The sequence below is a fragment of the Diospyros lotus genome, chromosome 15 (assembly GCF_014633365.1).
Source record: "Diospyros lotus cultivar Yz01 chromosome 15, ASM1463336v1, whole genome shotgun sequence".
NCBI lineage: Eukaryota > Viridiplantae > Streptophyta > Magnoliopsida > Ericales > Ebenaceae > Diospyros > Diospyros lotus.
The window spans coordinates 29,364,425-29,381,810 of NC_068352.1; the positions used below are offsets into that span (position 1 = coordinate 29,364,425).

At 38.7% G+C, this 17,386-nt stretch overlaps 1 protein-coding gene across 2 annotated transcripts; it reads right to left on the minus strand.

Moving 5' to 3' along the window:
- Positions 1 to 9: 9 nt before the first annotated feature.
- Positions 10 to 16,329, minus strand: LOC127791921 (centromere/kinetochore protein zw10 homolog). Of its 2 annotated transcripts, none has more exons than XM_052322106.1 (14): positions 15,613 to 16,329; positions 14,990 to 15,127; positions 14,673 to 14,846; positions 4,849 to 5,010; positions 3,752 to 3,985; positions 3,524 to 3,673; positions 2,960 to 3,052; positions 2,520 to 2,615; positions 1,396 to 1,524; positions 1,232 to 1,309; positions 989 to 1,147; positions 760 to 910; positions 550 to 632; positions 10 to 355 (listed from the first exon to the last, which is right to left on the minus strand). In XM_052322106.1, the coding sequence occupies exons 1-14, from the start codon at positions 16,168 to 16,170 to the stop codon at positions 272 to 274; spliced, it is 2,289 nt and encodes a 762-aa protein (XP_052178066.1). In that variant the 5' UTR covers positions 16,171 to 16,329; the 3' UTR covers positions 10 to 271. The 2 variants fall into 2 exon arrangements, with proteins under 2 accessions (XP_052178066.1, XP_052178065.1); XM_052322105.1 differs by having other exon boundaries at positions 3,524 to 3,676.
- Positions 16,330 to 17,386: the final 1,057 nt, after the last annotated feature.

The window sequence follows — 17,386 nt, forward strand, 5'->3', positions numbered from 1 at the left end:
CTGTGAACAGAAACAAAAGTCTTAACCTTCATTGGGTCATTTGTTTGTACAACTATTTACACACATTTAGCAAAATTCTCAGGACAATTCCCCTTTTGTGAACTCTCTTATATTACAAGCACATGATTTTACAAGATTCTATCAACTTTAAGGTTCCTCTATTCTATGGAAATAAAAAATTAATCTATCTTTTGGGGGGAAAATGAGGGAACAGCTCTCCATCTGCTTGACAGACATCACAACCCAGAAACGACCGCCATTTCTGCGACTTCTAGAAAGAGGCACTCTCTATTCTCCACAAACATTCTTTCCTCAGAGGAGAATCTGTAAATATGGCTCTGATGAAATCATCCACCTGCAAGTGCGCAGCTTTTGTAAATATATACAAAAATCCCATAAAGGAAATAGGAGTACGTGTGATGCAACAACAATAGCTCCGGGTGATGGCTCAATCTCATGAAAGCACTAGTAAACTTGCCAAAAGTGCTGACTTAAAGAAGGCAGTCCTACTGTTGTTGTTCATTAGTGTTCGAATTCATCTTCTCTTACCTCAGATGCCGTAAACCCACAACCGAACAATTCTCCGCTTTCCCAAGCTGTCGTAATGGACTTCAATGGCATGTCCAATAAATCTAGTGAAAGAACATGGCGGAGAAAGAGGGGGGGAGAGAAAAGCTCAGCAAAAGTTCGGGTTAATTTTTAACAAACAAATATGTTGACAACCACAAGAAGCCAAAGGGAAACAAGCCGGCGACTTGCCTGCCAGTGTACGTATTTTCCGGAGAGAAGGTATTAGATCATCAAGAGGGCGTGTGAGGTTCTCTTGTAACTTCCTTCTTTGGCCAACAGCATCCAGGGAGTCCATTAAAGAAGATAGGCTCTCCAGCATCAAATGAATCAGTTTTTGAAGCTAAAAATACAATACAAGTGTTAAGCTCGAGGTTTTGGCTTAAGAAACTCTGAATAAGGTTAGGTTTACAGATGGCACCTGCAGTGTCTCCTCAGCAGCCATATCATCCAATAGGAGGATGTCTCTTGTCATTCTCGAAAAGACAGACTCTAGAACCATACACATGCTTCTCTTGTAAGTCGAAGGCAGCAACAGAGGCTCCCAAATAATATATACTTTCTCAAGGATGAAAACGACCTGATCAAGAAAATTTAGTCTATCCTTCTGAGATATAGAGAAGAAAAATGAAAAAACGGCACCCATTTTCATTTGACATTCTACCTGATCTATACTAAACTTTGCAGATTCATACTGCTGCATTTGGTGGGTATTCTGGAAGCCGTCAGCACCGTCTATAGCCTGAAATCACCCATTTGTGGTGGATAAACCATAGAAAGCTTCAAGCAAAGCGGATTAATGAACAAACAATTTGATAGCACACTTACATCTTTCAAGTTGCGAATGACAAGTTGAATTTGTCTTTGCAATATTTCATCTGCCATAAGCTGGAATCTGGGAGCCAAATCAACAAAGACAGCATGTTCCTTTATAGAATTTGGGAAGTCCAAGCGATACTGAAATGACAAGAGTTCAAATCATCAGTTATTGAATCAGAACAGATATCAAAGATGGTCCAAAGACTAGAAAATTTAACTAGCATTGAACAACACTAGCATTGAACAACTGGTAGGACTTGGATTAAGTATTTTATATTTGTACCTGAATCATTTTTAACCAAATTCTTTACCAACGGGACAAGATCAAGTTATTTTCAATTATTTTATTGATAAATCTTGGCCAAGTTAAATTTTAGGAGTATTAAAAAAAATCTGATATCTAGCTAAAGACCCTTTAGGAAATGGATGAAACCTAAATGATACGATTCCATTCAGAGACTGATTATAAAGCAAACAATTTCCACTTACTGGGAAAAATATTTGGAAAAAGAAGTTTCATTCAGGGACAGAATAAACCCTAAAAGACTTAACTTAATATTAAAAATGTTACCATTAAGTTAATAGGCATGGTCTACCAATTCATCATCTGGATATAATAACCAGAATTTCAGAGAAATTTCATTCAAATGTTCATTAAACTGAGTAATGGATGATTTTGCATGTGTTTTTGTTCCTTTCACACAAGTATAGAAAGCAATTACAAGACAAAAATTCAACAATACATTAGGTAGAGAGCAAAAAGGCATCAACCAAAAATCAGAACTGGTGCATTTGTTGTTTGTACCATACAGAGCCATGGCCAATCACATAGGTGAAACTGGTTTTACATATTTCAATTAAGTTATCCAAAGGATTATATTCAATCATAATACATTACTGGTTATATTTGTGTGCTCTGAAACATTCTGAGCCCCACCTCTAATAAACCAAGTAGCATCAGAATTCTGCTTGTAGTAACAGTTATATGAGAGTGTTTGAGAAAATTACAAGACTTTAGGCAGCAAAAAGATAATATAGAGCATATGTGTGCCAGGGTATACTTGAATGCAGATGCAAACTAGGAGATGAAGTATAAATCAGAACTAATGAACTTTACAAATCATCAACCCTACCTCAAATGCAAGACCAAGAATCTCCTGGGACAGATAGAGACAGTCATTGTGAATCAGTACAGCAACCTGGTTGATGCTAGCAAGCTGTCTTTCTTGCTTCATAAATGAAAAACTGAGATTACTACCAACAAGATTGAGATAAAAATAAAACCCTGAGGGCTCTGCTAAAACTTTCATATCTCAGGAGGAAATCACAAAGCTCTAGCAAAACAACTTTTAAAATCACATGAGCCCCTTTTGGCATTCTTCTCTGCTATATATACTTGCACTAATCCAAAAAAAAGGAAGGAAAGAAAGAAAGAAATAGAATGAATAACAATATGATGAAAGCTCTAATGCAACAAAGTTTAAATTTAAGGTTTCCAACAAAACAAATCAGATGAATAAAAGATGAGCACATCTAAAATAATTGACTGTTGTAACTACCCGCATGATAATACCTTGACTGGTACAATGGCTTCATAAAGAAGTAGAGCATCTCTAACAGCATAATAAAATTCCCAAGCCGCTCTTGTAGATGACATGCAAACATCCTGACAGGTAATGCCATGTATTGCAATGAGACATTTAAATAGAAGCATAAATGTTGATTGACTTAAAGGCAAGAGGTATAAATTGGATTTCATTGCAAATCCACCAAGATGTCTATATTATCAGAACTGTCATCTCTCCTCTCATGAAAATTAGTGATTACAGGTTTCAAACAGAAATATAGTAATCCCTCAGTTCCTGGTGTTTGGCAACAATTTTATTAAAGCTTAAACATGGTGCTCTTTTCCCAAAAATTGTTATTTGGGTTCTGCCCAACACAAAGAAATTTATACTAGATATAAAATTCCCTCAGTTCCTGGTTTAGTGAGGTATCTCATGACAAATCACCACAAGAAGATAAAGTTTGCAGTCCATAAAATGATGAAATTCCCGAAAACCAAAATTTGATACACAGTGATAAAGTATTCCACATTATGAAAGGAAGATTGATATTCCTCTTGAATCTTACCCACCTTAAGAGTTTGATGTACCAGTTCCATTAGTTGAGAAGCTGCTTTAGACACCACACATCTCTCAGAGAGGAAAAGCAAGTCAACAACATGATCAGGAAGCTTCTCACCAGCTCCAACATTCTTCAATCCAGCAACTCTCCTCGTATGCTCCTGCTGAAAAATATATGTGTTAAAAGGAAAATCATATCTTCATGCAGACAAGTGTAGACTCAAATGTAGCAAGCTCACTTGAGGAAGCACGAAGTCAGTCTGCAGAAGCACATTTCTTGCCTTTGCTAATATCTCGACCTTCTTTCTTGATGCAAAGTGAACTTCAACATTGTCAGTAAAATTACTCAGTCTGTCATCCTTGTTATCAGATGAAGAGATGAACATCATTTTCTTTAAAGATGTCTCAAACTCAGATGTAAGTTTGATGATACTTTGGAAGTCTGCAAGTTTGGAAGCATCACTGGGGACAAGCTGAAGAAAGAAATTTTAAAATTTTGATTCACATTTGTAATCAAGACAAGAATAAATTGCCTGAATAACAGCATTGCACATACATGAAATAAGCACATGAGAATTCAAATAAAGATGTTTGATGTCATGAAATGTCGGCATTCATCATACTATATCAGAACTATCCAACAGAACAAGTCAATCACTAGTACAGCCAAGCCTGCAAGAGAAGGAGGGAAAGCCTTCAAATAGATTAGGCACTATGCTTATGATCCAACAAAAAAATTCTTCATCAGATGATAGAAGACAGAAAAAGGTATATAGAGAAGATTTTCATACAGTAGTTCTGGTTGCAGATAAAGATTCTATGCAAATTTAACGCAAAAAAGTAAAAAACCTTCTAAGCTGCAAATTTAAAGAATTAAAAACTGAAAGAGGATGGCTACACAAATGCATGTATTTATTTACATTCCTCTCAGCAGCCAAGATTGTAACCATGTAGTTTCAAACAGAGCCCACCAAACACCAAAGCTTGAAAATTTTCAATTGATCCTATCAAATTACCAATCCTCATGATTCTACCATCTCCAAATTACAACAAATGAATATAAGACAAATTCCTGTTTCTCTTTTAAGCTTACCAGCACCACGAGCACATGTATGATATGTATCAGACACGAATGCAACAGGATTTCATTATTTTTGTGCTCAACAAGCATCTGATAATAGAAGTTACTTTTAACAATTAATATCAGACACAGTATATTGCATCTAAACTACAACTTCTCCGTAATGAACAAATCCACTGCATCCCACCAGACAATAGCTGTGTGGGATAGGAAGACAAGCAGCTTAAGCATCCAATAGAAGTTTGCAGAACAGACCTTAGAAAGGAAGTTGGTAATTATCAACTCTGACATCCTTGGCCATGTCAATCTTCCAAAACATTGCATCCAAGCACCATTTTCAAAGCATAAGGATTTGTAAATAAACCTAATGACCTGAATAATTGCTGAATAGATACTTTGCCCATCAATATTTTCCATCTGCAAAAAGTAGATTCCATAAGCAAATGCACCACCAATATTTCAAAGCAATGGACACATTATTGCACTAATGAGAAGTTCTATCATCAACTGCAGGTGATGAACACTTGTGACTTTCACACTGGCCACATGAGCAGGACTGGTGGGACACAAGTGATATTGCTCATCTGGCTAACTTGCAGTTGTGGGTGATGAACTGATGCTAGCATTACTCTAATATTAATATAAGAAAGAGAAGGGTGTTCTTTATAGAGATCAGTACCATGTGTTACTATCAATACTGTGAACATAGATAGGTGGATTGAACTTTATTTTACATGGACATAACCTAATCAAAAGCAACCTACTCCTGTAAATTTGTTAAGTATGCTTAAGATAAGAATACTACGTGTTGAATGTTGTAATTATTGTATGGTTGACCCAGCTGATTAGCTGATTTATAGGCTGATGAATAGCTGATTTGATAGACTGATTTATAGGCTGATTTGATAGACTGTATTTCAGGCATAATTCTTTTCCCACTTTTCTGTTGTAAATATGTTCCACGTTACTATAAATATAGATTGAAACTGAGACTTACTCTCAGGCATTCAGCAAATTCTCTCTTCTCACATGGTATCGGAACAAGTGTGAGAAAATTCTTTCCCACTGTGTTATCCCTCCAGCAGTGCCTTTCTTCTCTTTCCCGCTGTGCTCCACCAGCAGTGCATTCCCTCTTGAGAATCTCAATTCCAGTGTGCATCAGAAAATTACAGTTGGCTTCTTCCTGGAATCTTGCATCTGGAGAACTTGTCACACGCCGCCCCTTCCTTCTGCATGTGGGCTTCACGCTCCCCATCCCCATGCACCATCGCGTCCTTCACCAGACCACCACCAAACCTTCCAGTTTGCATCTTCAGCCTTTTTTCCGGCCTGTTTCAGTCATTACTTCATGATTATTGACACTTTAAAGTCCCAAACCAGGTCTGCTCTATTATTATGACATCAGCAAAGGTTACTTCTGACATGGCAATGAATTCTCCCACTTTCACCTCTGTTTTTACTGGAACCCCTGCCATTACCTCTAAAAAATTATTGGGTGCTGCTAATTATCTATCCTGGGCTACTGCTGTTGAATTGTGGTTTATAGGCCAGGGACATGAAGGTCACTTGACTAAGCAAGCTGAAGATATTACAGATGCAGAGCGTCCAAAATGGAAGAAGATTGACGCTCAATTATGTGGAGCTCTCTGGCAGTCTATTGACTGCTCATTTGCAGTCCAAACTGGGCATATAAAACCTCCTATGATGTTTGGGAGAAAGCCCGAAAAATTATATACCAATGAAACTTTTATGCAAACCTATTTAGGTAAACTTGAAACTTTTATGCAGGAATTAAATGAAATGATGCCTGTCTCCACCAATGCAGAGGAACAATTAGCACAACGGGGTAGCTGTTTATGATTCCTGCACTCTTTGGTTTGCCACCAGAGCTTGAGCCTGTTCAAATCAAATTCTAGCTAATTCCCTCATTCACACCTTTGATGATGTATCCTCACAGCTACTCCATCTATTTGCACCTATTGTTGTCCCTCAGACTGAGACTGCTTCTGTCAACTCCTTTGTTCTAGTATCTTAGACAAATGACAAAGGAGATTGTGGGGTGGCCGTGGCAGAAACAACAATTGTGGCCCTCATCCTCTATGTACTTATTGCAACAAAATTGGTCACACTAAAGATCGGTGCTATTCCTTACATGGGAGATCTTCACGTATTGCAAATGTCACTCACACTAATAATTCAGAGGGATATGGTTCTGAATCATCAGGAAGTCAAGCTCATGATACAGTGTCCATATCAGCATCTGATTATAATGCATTTCTACAGTTCCAGGCAACTCAACAACTTTCCACACCTATAACATCTGTTGCTCAGACCAATCATCCATTGCATATATCTCACAATCTTCTCTTAGACCATGGGTACTTGGCTCTAATGCCTTTGACCACATCTCTGGTCAAAAAAAACCTGTTCTCTTCTCTTTACTTATTTGGATTCTCTTCCTACGGTTACCTTCCTTGATGGCTCAAATACTAAAGTTAAAGGCATTGGCAAGGTCAAGCCTCTTCCTTCATTATCTTTAGACTCATATCCTTTGTTTCTGGTTTTCCTTTTAACTTGGTTTCCATTAGTCAAATAACTTGTTCCCTCAATTGTTCTGTCACCTTGGCTGCTAACTATGTACTTGCGTAAGATCAAGGTACAGTACAGACGATTAGCGCAAGACATGACTAACAGGGGCTCTACCATCTTAACATACCAATCACCCTTGTGGCATGTCCTATTACTAAATCACCAAAAACATCCACAATCACTTAGGTCATACCAATCTTCAAAAACTTCAGCCAATGGTTCCTAGCCTATCCAAATTGTCATCTTTAGAATGTGAGTGTCAGCTTGGAAAGCATGTTCATAGTTCATTTTCGAGTTTTATCACACGTTGAGTTGAGTCGCCTTTTTCATTGGTCCACTTAGATGCGTGGGATTCGAGTTGTGTCCATTCAACTTTGAGTTTCCGATATTTTGTTAATTTATTGATGATTATTCTCAATGAACTTAGTTGTTTTTAAAGAAGGATCATTCAGAATTATTTTCTGTCCTCCAAACCATTTGTTTTGAAATTCGAACCCAATTTGGCATTACCATTAAAGCTTTACTCAATGACAATGCATGTGAATATTTCTCTACTTCGTTTTAGTCTTCCATGACTTTGTAGGATATTTTCATCACTCATCTTACCCTCATACTCCTCAACAAAACAGAGTGGCTAAATGAAAAAATACACCTAATTGTGACAACCTATACTTTACGCCTTCAAACTCATGTCTTGTTGTGGTTCTGGGGAAAAGTAGTACTCACCGTTTGTTAATCAATCACATGCATTCTTTTGTGCTTCAAAATGAAGTTTCACATTCAAACTAGTTTCATCAACAATCACTCTTTTCTCTTCCCCCTCATTTTTTTGGGTGTACATGTTTTGTTCATGATCTCACTCCAAGCAAAGACAAGTTACAAGCTCAATCCCTCTAATCTATTTTCTTAGGCTACTCCCAATTACAAAAAGGCTACTGGTGTTATTTGCCAGATCCTGATCGTGATGTTATTTCTACTAATGTCACCTTCTTTGAGACTGTCATGACCCTAGGGTTTAACTAGGGTCTTAGAAGTAATTGGAAGGAATTTGGGGGAGAAACTGAGAAGAATTAAAGAGGGGAGACTGAATAGAATTAGGGAGAGAAGGGATGGAACAGTGGAGAACGAGAGAGACAGAGAGAGAGAGGGAAAGAGAGAAATTGGAATTTCAATTATCATTCAACATGAGAATCCCATCCATTTATAGCAGTCTTATATAGACATATTTGTGTCCTAACAGCCTTGCACATGCAACCATATACTCCTAACTAATTGCTAAAATATCTAAAACAAACTATTATACCCTATTACAATAATACCCCTTTATTACTCATAGGGTCATGACAATTCCCCCCCCCCCCCCCCAAGAGAGTTCTTGTACCCAAGAACTTATCGCAAGTAGCCATTGCTCTTCATCCAATTCCAACCTTCTTTATGCGGATCATCCTCCTTTCTTTATTTCTACTTCTAGGTCTCTTCTTCTTCATTCTTAAGTTCTCATCAACTATAGTTTGAGGATCCAATATGATGTCAAATCCCGTCAATACGTCCACATCTAGTGCCTTTAATGAATTTAGCCGCTTCTTGTCGCAGGTGGTAGCTGAAACCTAACACCCTAAAGCTTTCAAATGATGATCATCTGAAATTCACCCATCCGATAGGTTACCACATAGGCTCCCATCCTCTCATCATCTTCAAAATTGGCAGCAACATGGTGGCATCGTTTAGGATCAGCAAGTCTTCCTTCTGCTGGTGTTGTCTTCCTCTTATCGTTTGATAAACAAAGGTAATGGAACAATATCCTTAGGAACTCCACTCTCAATTCCATTTCTTACAGAATTTTGATCCAGCATAGAGCACACCACCTAATCCTTGAGTCCATGCATTAGATGCCAAGGGTAACAAGTTGGCCTTGGTTTCGTTGGTTACTTGATCAAATACTTCCTAGCTTTCCTCTTGCAACCTTTTGGTAATTGCCCTTTGATGTATTAATTCTTCTTCTATCCTGTCAATCTTAGTCGGATAATTTTTTTCCAACCCCAAAAACTCCTAGCTGCCTTTTGTTATCTCTATCATCTAGCTAGTTGCATCATTCAGTTCTAGTTTTAGCCTTCCATGAGTATCATTTGGTACATCCTCATCAGGAACTTCTTTTCCAAAGGAACTCGTGTGTCCCTTTAATTCTCCGTTTGCCCACACACCATGTACCGAACCCCCGCAAAGTCTGCTATTGCTGCCAGCATTGTCATTATCGTCACCTTTCTTGTCCATTCCACCTAGGCCGATATACTTCTTCCACTCCTTATTGGAGGTAGGCAGTGAATCTGCTTCTCGCCTCCTCAATTTTTCCTTCGACTGCTCCATTTTAAGGAATTCATCTTTGTTAAAACTCCCGCAATAATCATTGAAGTATTCAGCAAGGAAGTCGTAATGATACTTCTTGATCAATATCATGGCAAACTCCTGCAACTTCTCGCAGAACATATGACCAAATTCGTCGCACTCTTCCTGAATCCCACTGCTTGTTCCTTTGTCCCTTCGACTAGATTCATTCTCAAACTTCTTTCCCCGTGTTTGATTCTTCTTGCTACACTGCTCCTTATCCATGTTGTGCCAACTAAAAATGCAACCTTCTTTGGTTGCCATTAAGGCTCCATTCCAACTGAAAATGAAGCACTCTTATACTACAATTGAGGCTCCAATGGTCTCCTACATGCATTGCTCCCCTTAGCCGATTTTTCACAATCAGCATATTTTAAAGACCAATGAGCTATATACATACTGCTCTTCTTCACCTCTCCAATTCAAACAAAGTTCGCCAATTCAAAGTTGAAACTACCCTTTGTTTACCTTACTAGCAGCCTAGAATTTGATTGGAATTACCGCCCGCAGAATTCCTCTTCACTGATTTGCTGCTCAATCCCTTTCACCGGAGCCACGGACAAGTCGCCTTAAGCCTTCTCAATCTGGGCCAGAACTATTCGTCCACCTCCTACCACCCAATCAGTCTTGCAATCTTGGACTTTAGCCTCTTATATTTAGCTGAGACCCCACAGAATTTAGCAACAGTAAGAGGGATCGGAAGCTGGGCAGTGGCCGAGATCTGTTGCTAAGAAGCAACAACCAAGATCGCCTAGGTTTGCTTACTTCTATCACACGACGACGACTTGGATCCAGCCACTAGGACAACTGTAATTTACACAAGCCGCTGGAATTGAAGGCTAAGGATGTTCATAGAATTGGCAGGGGCTCTTCTCTTTTCCTGTTTGAACAACCACGTCTGCAACAATATCCAAAAATCATATCAGCAGCTCAACCCATCTGTCGTCAATCCAAATTTGCAACGGTCACAACTCCTATTTCCACGTCTAACCCAATCTCTATCACCTTCCAATTTCAAGTCCGACAATGCCTTCCTTGAGCGATTGTGCTGCACCCACGAAATTCTCCGGAGTGCAAAATTGTTGGCTGCCATAATTTGTGAAATGGCTTCCCAATCGCCGAATCTGCTTTTCCAACCCAATCACAGTCCACTGGACCAATGGAGTCGCCTCAAGCCCCACTGCCTCAATCGCGTACTTCCTTTAAACTCTCTTGCCTGAGTCGCCTAAGTCCACGACAATTGTTTATGTCGTTGGAGTGCTTCATCCTCCCAGAAAACTGATTGATGAGAACTGATTCTCGTTGCTTCAGTCACTGGTTATGGGCCCGATTCTCTCTGGGTTGATTCTTCTAGAATGGTCGTGTTAAAACCGAGCACTAATATGTCCCAAGAATCACTTAATACTCACACCGAAATCAAATACAAAACAAGTATAAAGCAGAAAACAGTTAAGAGATAGAATTGAAAAGAGAACAGAATGCAAACCACAATGCAATACACCAGTTTTACCCTGGTTCATGCCATAAAATATGGCACTACATCCAACACTCCAAGAAGAGAACAATCCACTATGCTCATAGAAAATCAGTATAGAAATATCCCTCACTTGCCTCCTGTTGCCTCTCGAATACAATCCTCTAAATGAAGACTACAAGAACTATCTTATCACAGCTCTCTCTCTCGCTTCTCACTACACTCGAACACTAGGGAATGGAATGAAAACTGATTGATAATCATCTCTAGCCTCCGCACCCTTCTATTTATAAACTAGAGAGGCGGAACTTCCTAAGGGAAATAACCGACTTACATAAAGCCTAAACTACCCTTATTAATTACATTTAGTTACATTTAGATCCTGCGAACTAACTTCCACCGATCATCTCTATTCCTTCCTGATTTCTTCCAGAATTCTAGCACAATAACTCAGGCAAAACATTACAAGTCAGAATCCCCTTCCGATCATGGTGGACAGCTCGCTTCACCCGTACAGTCAGAATTGCTTCTCAACCCAAAATTGCAGCACCATCATGCCTTCCGAACAAGCAGCCACACCCACAAAACTCCAAATGAAATAATCGAAGAGGGTGTAGAGCGGAAGGCGATTGTGATGCAACCAATGGAATTCTCCAAAATTGAGAATTGATGGCTGCAGTGTCTTCGAAATTCACCTGCAAACAGCTCCGAGGAATGACTACTCTAGTCGGAATCACCTTCCGATCCAAATGAGCAGCACACCGCTGAGCCCCTATCGAGTTATCGAAACTGCAATAGAATCACAACAGATGATGGTACTACTCTGATACGAATTTGTCATAACCCTAGGGTTTAGCTAGGGTCTTAGAATAATTGGAAGGAATTTGGGGGAGAAACAAAGAAGAATTGAAGATAGGAGATTGAACAGAATTAGGGAGAGAAGGGATGGAACAGTGGAGAATAAGAGAGAGAGAGAGAGAGAGAGAGAAATTGGAATTTCAATTATCATTGAATATGAAAATCCCATCCATTTACAGCAGCCTTATACAGGCATATTTGTCCATTTACAACAGCCTTATATAGGCATATTTGTCTCCTAACAGCCTTGTGCATGCAGCCATGTGCTCCTAACTAATTGTTAAAATATCCAAAACAAACTATTCTACCCTATTACAATAATACCCCTTTATTGCTCATAGGGTGACAACAGAGACCAACCCCTTCATCTCCTCTATTGCTATTACAAGCCACACTATCGCTCAAGTCCTTCCAATCCCGTATTTTAGCAAGTCCTTGTCTATCCATCTGAAGCTACTTCCTCTACTTCACCTCCGTTGGTCCCCACATATCATCACCAACCTCGATCTGTAATTGAACCAAATAACAACCAATCACCTATACTGAACAACCCATACCTTGTTCCAATGGTTTCCCCCACCACGATTCCTAATGCAAGTCCTCAACTTGCCATTCGAAAAGGTACTCGTTCCACACATAACCCTCATCTCGCCTATAATTTATGCATTTGTACCATCCTTGTCTTCTATTTCCATTCCTAAAACTTCAGGTGAAGTTCTTCCTCATCCTAGGAGGCATTAAGCAATGCTTGATGAAATGGCTACTTTACACTCTAGTGGTACTTGGGAACTAGTGTCGCTACCATTTGGGAAATCTAGTGTTGGTTGGTTGTCATTGGATCTATACCATTAAGGTAGGCCCAATAGTCAAATTGCTCACCTGAAAACTCGATTGGCCGCTAAGGGGTATACCCAAATTGCCTTATTATGGTAATACTTTCTCACCAGTGGCCAAAAATTGCTTATGTTGCCTCTTTCTCACCATAGCTGCCATTCATCACTGGGTTCTCCATCAATTGAATATTAAAAGTGCCTTCATGGTGACTTACAAGAAAAGGTTAAGCAACATCCCGATTTTGTTGCTCAAGGGGAGTCTGGATTGGTATGTCAACTATGTAGATTGCTCTATGGCCTAAAACAATCTCCACGGGTATGGTTGGACGATTCAACTCAATTGTACAACAATTTGGCAGTACTCATAGTAAGGTCAATCGCTCAATATTTTATCACCACTCTTCGCTTAACCTATGCATTTATCTAGTGGTTTATGTGGATGATATAATTGTTATGGATAGTGACCAAGAGGGCACCCAAAAGCTAAAGTGGAGTATTTTTTGGGCATTGGGGTGGCTTAATCATGTGTTGCTATTGCCATTTAACAAAGAAAATATAACTTAGACATACTAGAAGAGATAAGCATGATGGACACTGAGGCTATTGATACTCTGATGTATCCAAACCTCAAATATCTACTACGATAGGGGGGAGCCTTTAGCAGACCCTAGTAGGTATCGAAGACTTGTTGGGAAATTGAGTTATCTCATAGTTATTCGACTAGACATTTCCTTTGTCATGAGTGTTATCAGTCAGTTTCTGGATTCCCCTTGTGATAGTCATTGGAATGTTGTGACTTGCATCTTGAGATACATCAAAGTGCACCAAGTCAGGGTTACTATATGAAGATAAAGGACACACTCAAGTTGTTGGTTATTCACATGTTGATTGGGCAAAATCGCCACCAAATAAACGCTCCGCTTTTGGGTATTGTGTCTTTGTCAGGGGCAACTTAGTATCATGCAAAACTAAGAAATAAAATATGGTTGTCAAGTCTAGTGCAAAGGCTGAACATCGAGCTAGGGATGTAACAACCATGAACTCAAATGTTTGAAACAATTGCTCCAAGAATTGAAATTTGGAGACACAAGGAAAATGAAGTTGATCTGTAATAATCAGGCAACTTTTCACATTGCCTCTAATCCAGTTTTTTATGAAAAGACCACACATATAGAAATAGATTGTCACTTTGTTAGACAGAAGGTTCTTTTAAAAGATATCGCTACTGCATTTGTGAGCTCTAATTACTAACTAGCCAATATCTTCACTAAATTCCCCCACGGGCCAAGGATAACTTACATATGTACCAAGTTGGGAGCATATAGGGTGCATATAACATGTATGCTCCAGCTTGAGGAGGAGTGTTAAATATTATAATTATTGTATAGTTGACCCAGCTGGTTAGCTGATTTATAGGCTGGTGTATAGCTGATTTGATAGACTGGTTTATAGGCTGATTTGATATGATAGGCTGCATTTCAGGCATAATTCTTTGCCTAATTTTCTGCTGTAAATATGTTCCACATTAACATAAATCTAGATTGAAACTGAGACTCTTGCTCTCAAGCATTCAGCCAATTCTCTCTTCTTACACTATGCTTGCAAAAGTGCATTTAGAAAGGAGTAAGCACACCACAAAAAGTTTAATCAAACCCAACAAGAAAATGTCCATCAACCATTTCTCAGAACCTTCAGAAAGTACTGGTAGTGACCAATGCTAGTATTGAGGGATAAAATATTGATTTTGAACCAAATAAATGAAAATTTTTGCCCCCGCAAATGTGTATGTTTTTGCAGTTTATATATTATTGTTCCAACATACAAATGATTGATAAATGGTATCTTTTTTCCACGATATAGTTTATAGTGTCTGCCTATAAAAAAGGGAAGCGTGAAGCAATCTGACCTCCAAACAAATTGCATGTTATAATCTTGACATTTACCTCAGGACCAGAAGGAGGAACTATCTTCAGAACCGCCTCAGTAGTCAGCCCTGCCTCTTGAATTATATCTACCACAAAAGAAACATGAGATCTGCCGTTAACTGCTGGTGTGATAACGTACTTAATCATCATATCTGCTACTTTTGCGAGCCCATAATCTAGAATACCAACAGCCTGTATAAAACCCCAAACAACAAGAATAGACTCATCGCTCAAGACAAACAAAAATTTAGAAGTCAAGACCAGACTGATCCTTTTAACAGAATGAGGAGTCAATTCCTACTTAACTCAAACTGAGGCTAAATGAAAATACGTACATCCATTGCTTCCAAAATGGTGTGAAGTCCAATCACTTCAATTGCATCTAGACTTGGCATATACTTTACTCGAACAGCATTGTTTTGGTGCTCAAACTGAACTGCTTTCTCCACAAACCTCACAAGAAAATCTTGAATCTACAAACCCAAATCCAAACTGAAGAAATCACCAATAAAATATGTGACAACTGACCAAAATAAATGGTGGAATATTTGGCCACCTGATAGTTGGAGGAAAAGGAATGCAGAATTAGAACACTGTATTTTTTTCTGCCATCCACAATTTCTAAGTATATTGTTCGACCCTATTTGATTCAAACGTTCCTTTCTAAAGGAAATTTGAAAAAAAAAAAAATGTAAAGCTTCAGGCATGCCGTACGTTTCTTCTTAAGAAAGGCCTACTGATTCAGAGAATACCGACAATAATCTCCATCAACATTTCCAAACTGAAACTACACACATTGATTCCATAAACCGAAACATTACAATTCCAGAAGAAACAAAACAACAAAGAAAACACATATCATCACAACAGGGCTAAACAGAGGCCAGGAAATTCAGAATTTCCTTTCCCCTCAACTTTCTGAGCAACCAAACAGAGTTCATTTCCAATCAACCCTTACCTCCTCAAAACACTGTGTCCACTCCTTCCTCAACAAACCATATACCACTGGCTCCCCCTCCTCCACCGCCACCGCCTCGTCCCGTATCCGCAACGCCGCCTTCAGCCTCCTCATCGCCTCCGCCGCCTCAACCACTCTCCCGGCCTTCACGTTCTCCTTCACGCGCCTCAACTCCTCGCTCAATTCTACAATCACTGTCACCAACTCCAATAATTCCTTCTTCTCCTTCGCTTCCCTACGCTTCGCGGTGATCTCGGTGACAACGTCTCGGATCTGAGAGTCGACCGGATGGTCCGAGACGAGGCTGAGCAAATCCGAGACACGGCCGAAGAGCTCTTCGGAGCTCGAAACAGCGTCGCAGCACTGGACGAAGAGGGAAGCGAAGTCGCTATGGTGAGAGAGGACGTAGTCCCGGACTTTGGACTTGATGTCGAGGGAGTGGACTTGGAGGCGGTCGATGAGGAGACGGAGATCCGGTGCCGATAACGGCGACGAGTCGTCGAGATCGTGCGATGAGAGCAGATCTCGCACGTCGATTGTGTTGAAGAGAACATCCATTGAAGACAGTCTCTCTCTCTCTCTCTCTCTCTGGAAATCAGAGATCCGGAGAGAGGCGTGCTGGCTGAATTGGAGGGCTGAAACTGCCGGTTAAAGGCGGGGCGCTAACGTGCGCCGGGAGTGTCGCCGACCGTGGAAAGGCGCTTCTGAGAGTGTAAGTCGGTGTAGGCCCAACCTGACTAATGAAAGAGAAGCTAATTTGGGCTTCCTTTTGAAATTTAGATGGGCTGGGCCTGCCATATATTTGGGTTCATATTAATAAGTGTACTTTATTTATAAATAAAATGTATTTATTATTTTTATTTTCAATATTTAAATAATTTGATTAGTTGATTAAATATTTTAAAATATGATACATTTATTATCAACCATTATCGTATTACCCTACAATAGTTAACATTACCCCATATATTATTTAAGTTTTAATTTTCTTTCATCTTATGCTTATTTCATCCTTATTTGATTTATTTCTAAGTCTAAGCTAACAAATTCTCCATCAACAATACAATTATAAAATATAGTATTATTATAATTATTATAAAAAAATCAATTGTACCTTTAAATTTAATATCAATTTAATCATTATACTTTAAAAAATATCAAATAAGCTATTTACTTTAAGATTTAGAATACATTAACTATTACAATATTGTCTAATGACATTTTAATTCTATTAATAACATAAATTCTATGCTCAATCAAAACAATCTCACATAATTATAAATGTTAAATCTCAAATTTAAATTCAAAATATCTCACACAATTTTAGTTTGTCTTTTATAGTATAGTGGCCAATTTGGCCTTGTGTCTTAAAGTACTATAGTTTTGACTATTTTTAATATATGGTGGTCAATTTAGTCCTCAAATTTGACCCAATAACTTATTTGACACTTCAATATATATATGACCGATGTAGAAATAATAAGATTACTAATGTGAAGTGAACATTGAAATGATAAGAGAAAAATCTAATGTTTTGAGTCCCTTTATAGGTGACCTTGTTTTCCTTATTCCAATTTGGTTGCTCTTTGACCATAGTCATATAAATTTTATGAGTAAATAAACTAAAGATATTACTATTGAAACTAAAGGCAAAACTAGAGGGGCAAGGTAGGGACCACAAACCATTAAAATTGTGTTTGATATGTGGAACGTAGATCACATTTTTTGAATTTTAATTGATGGAAACGTAATTCTCACGTTTAATACGTCAAAT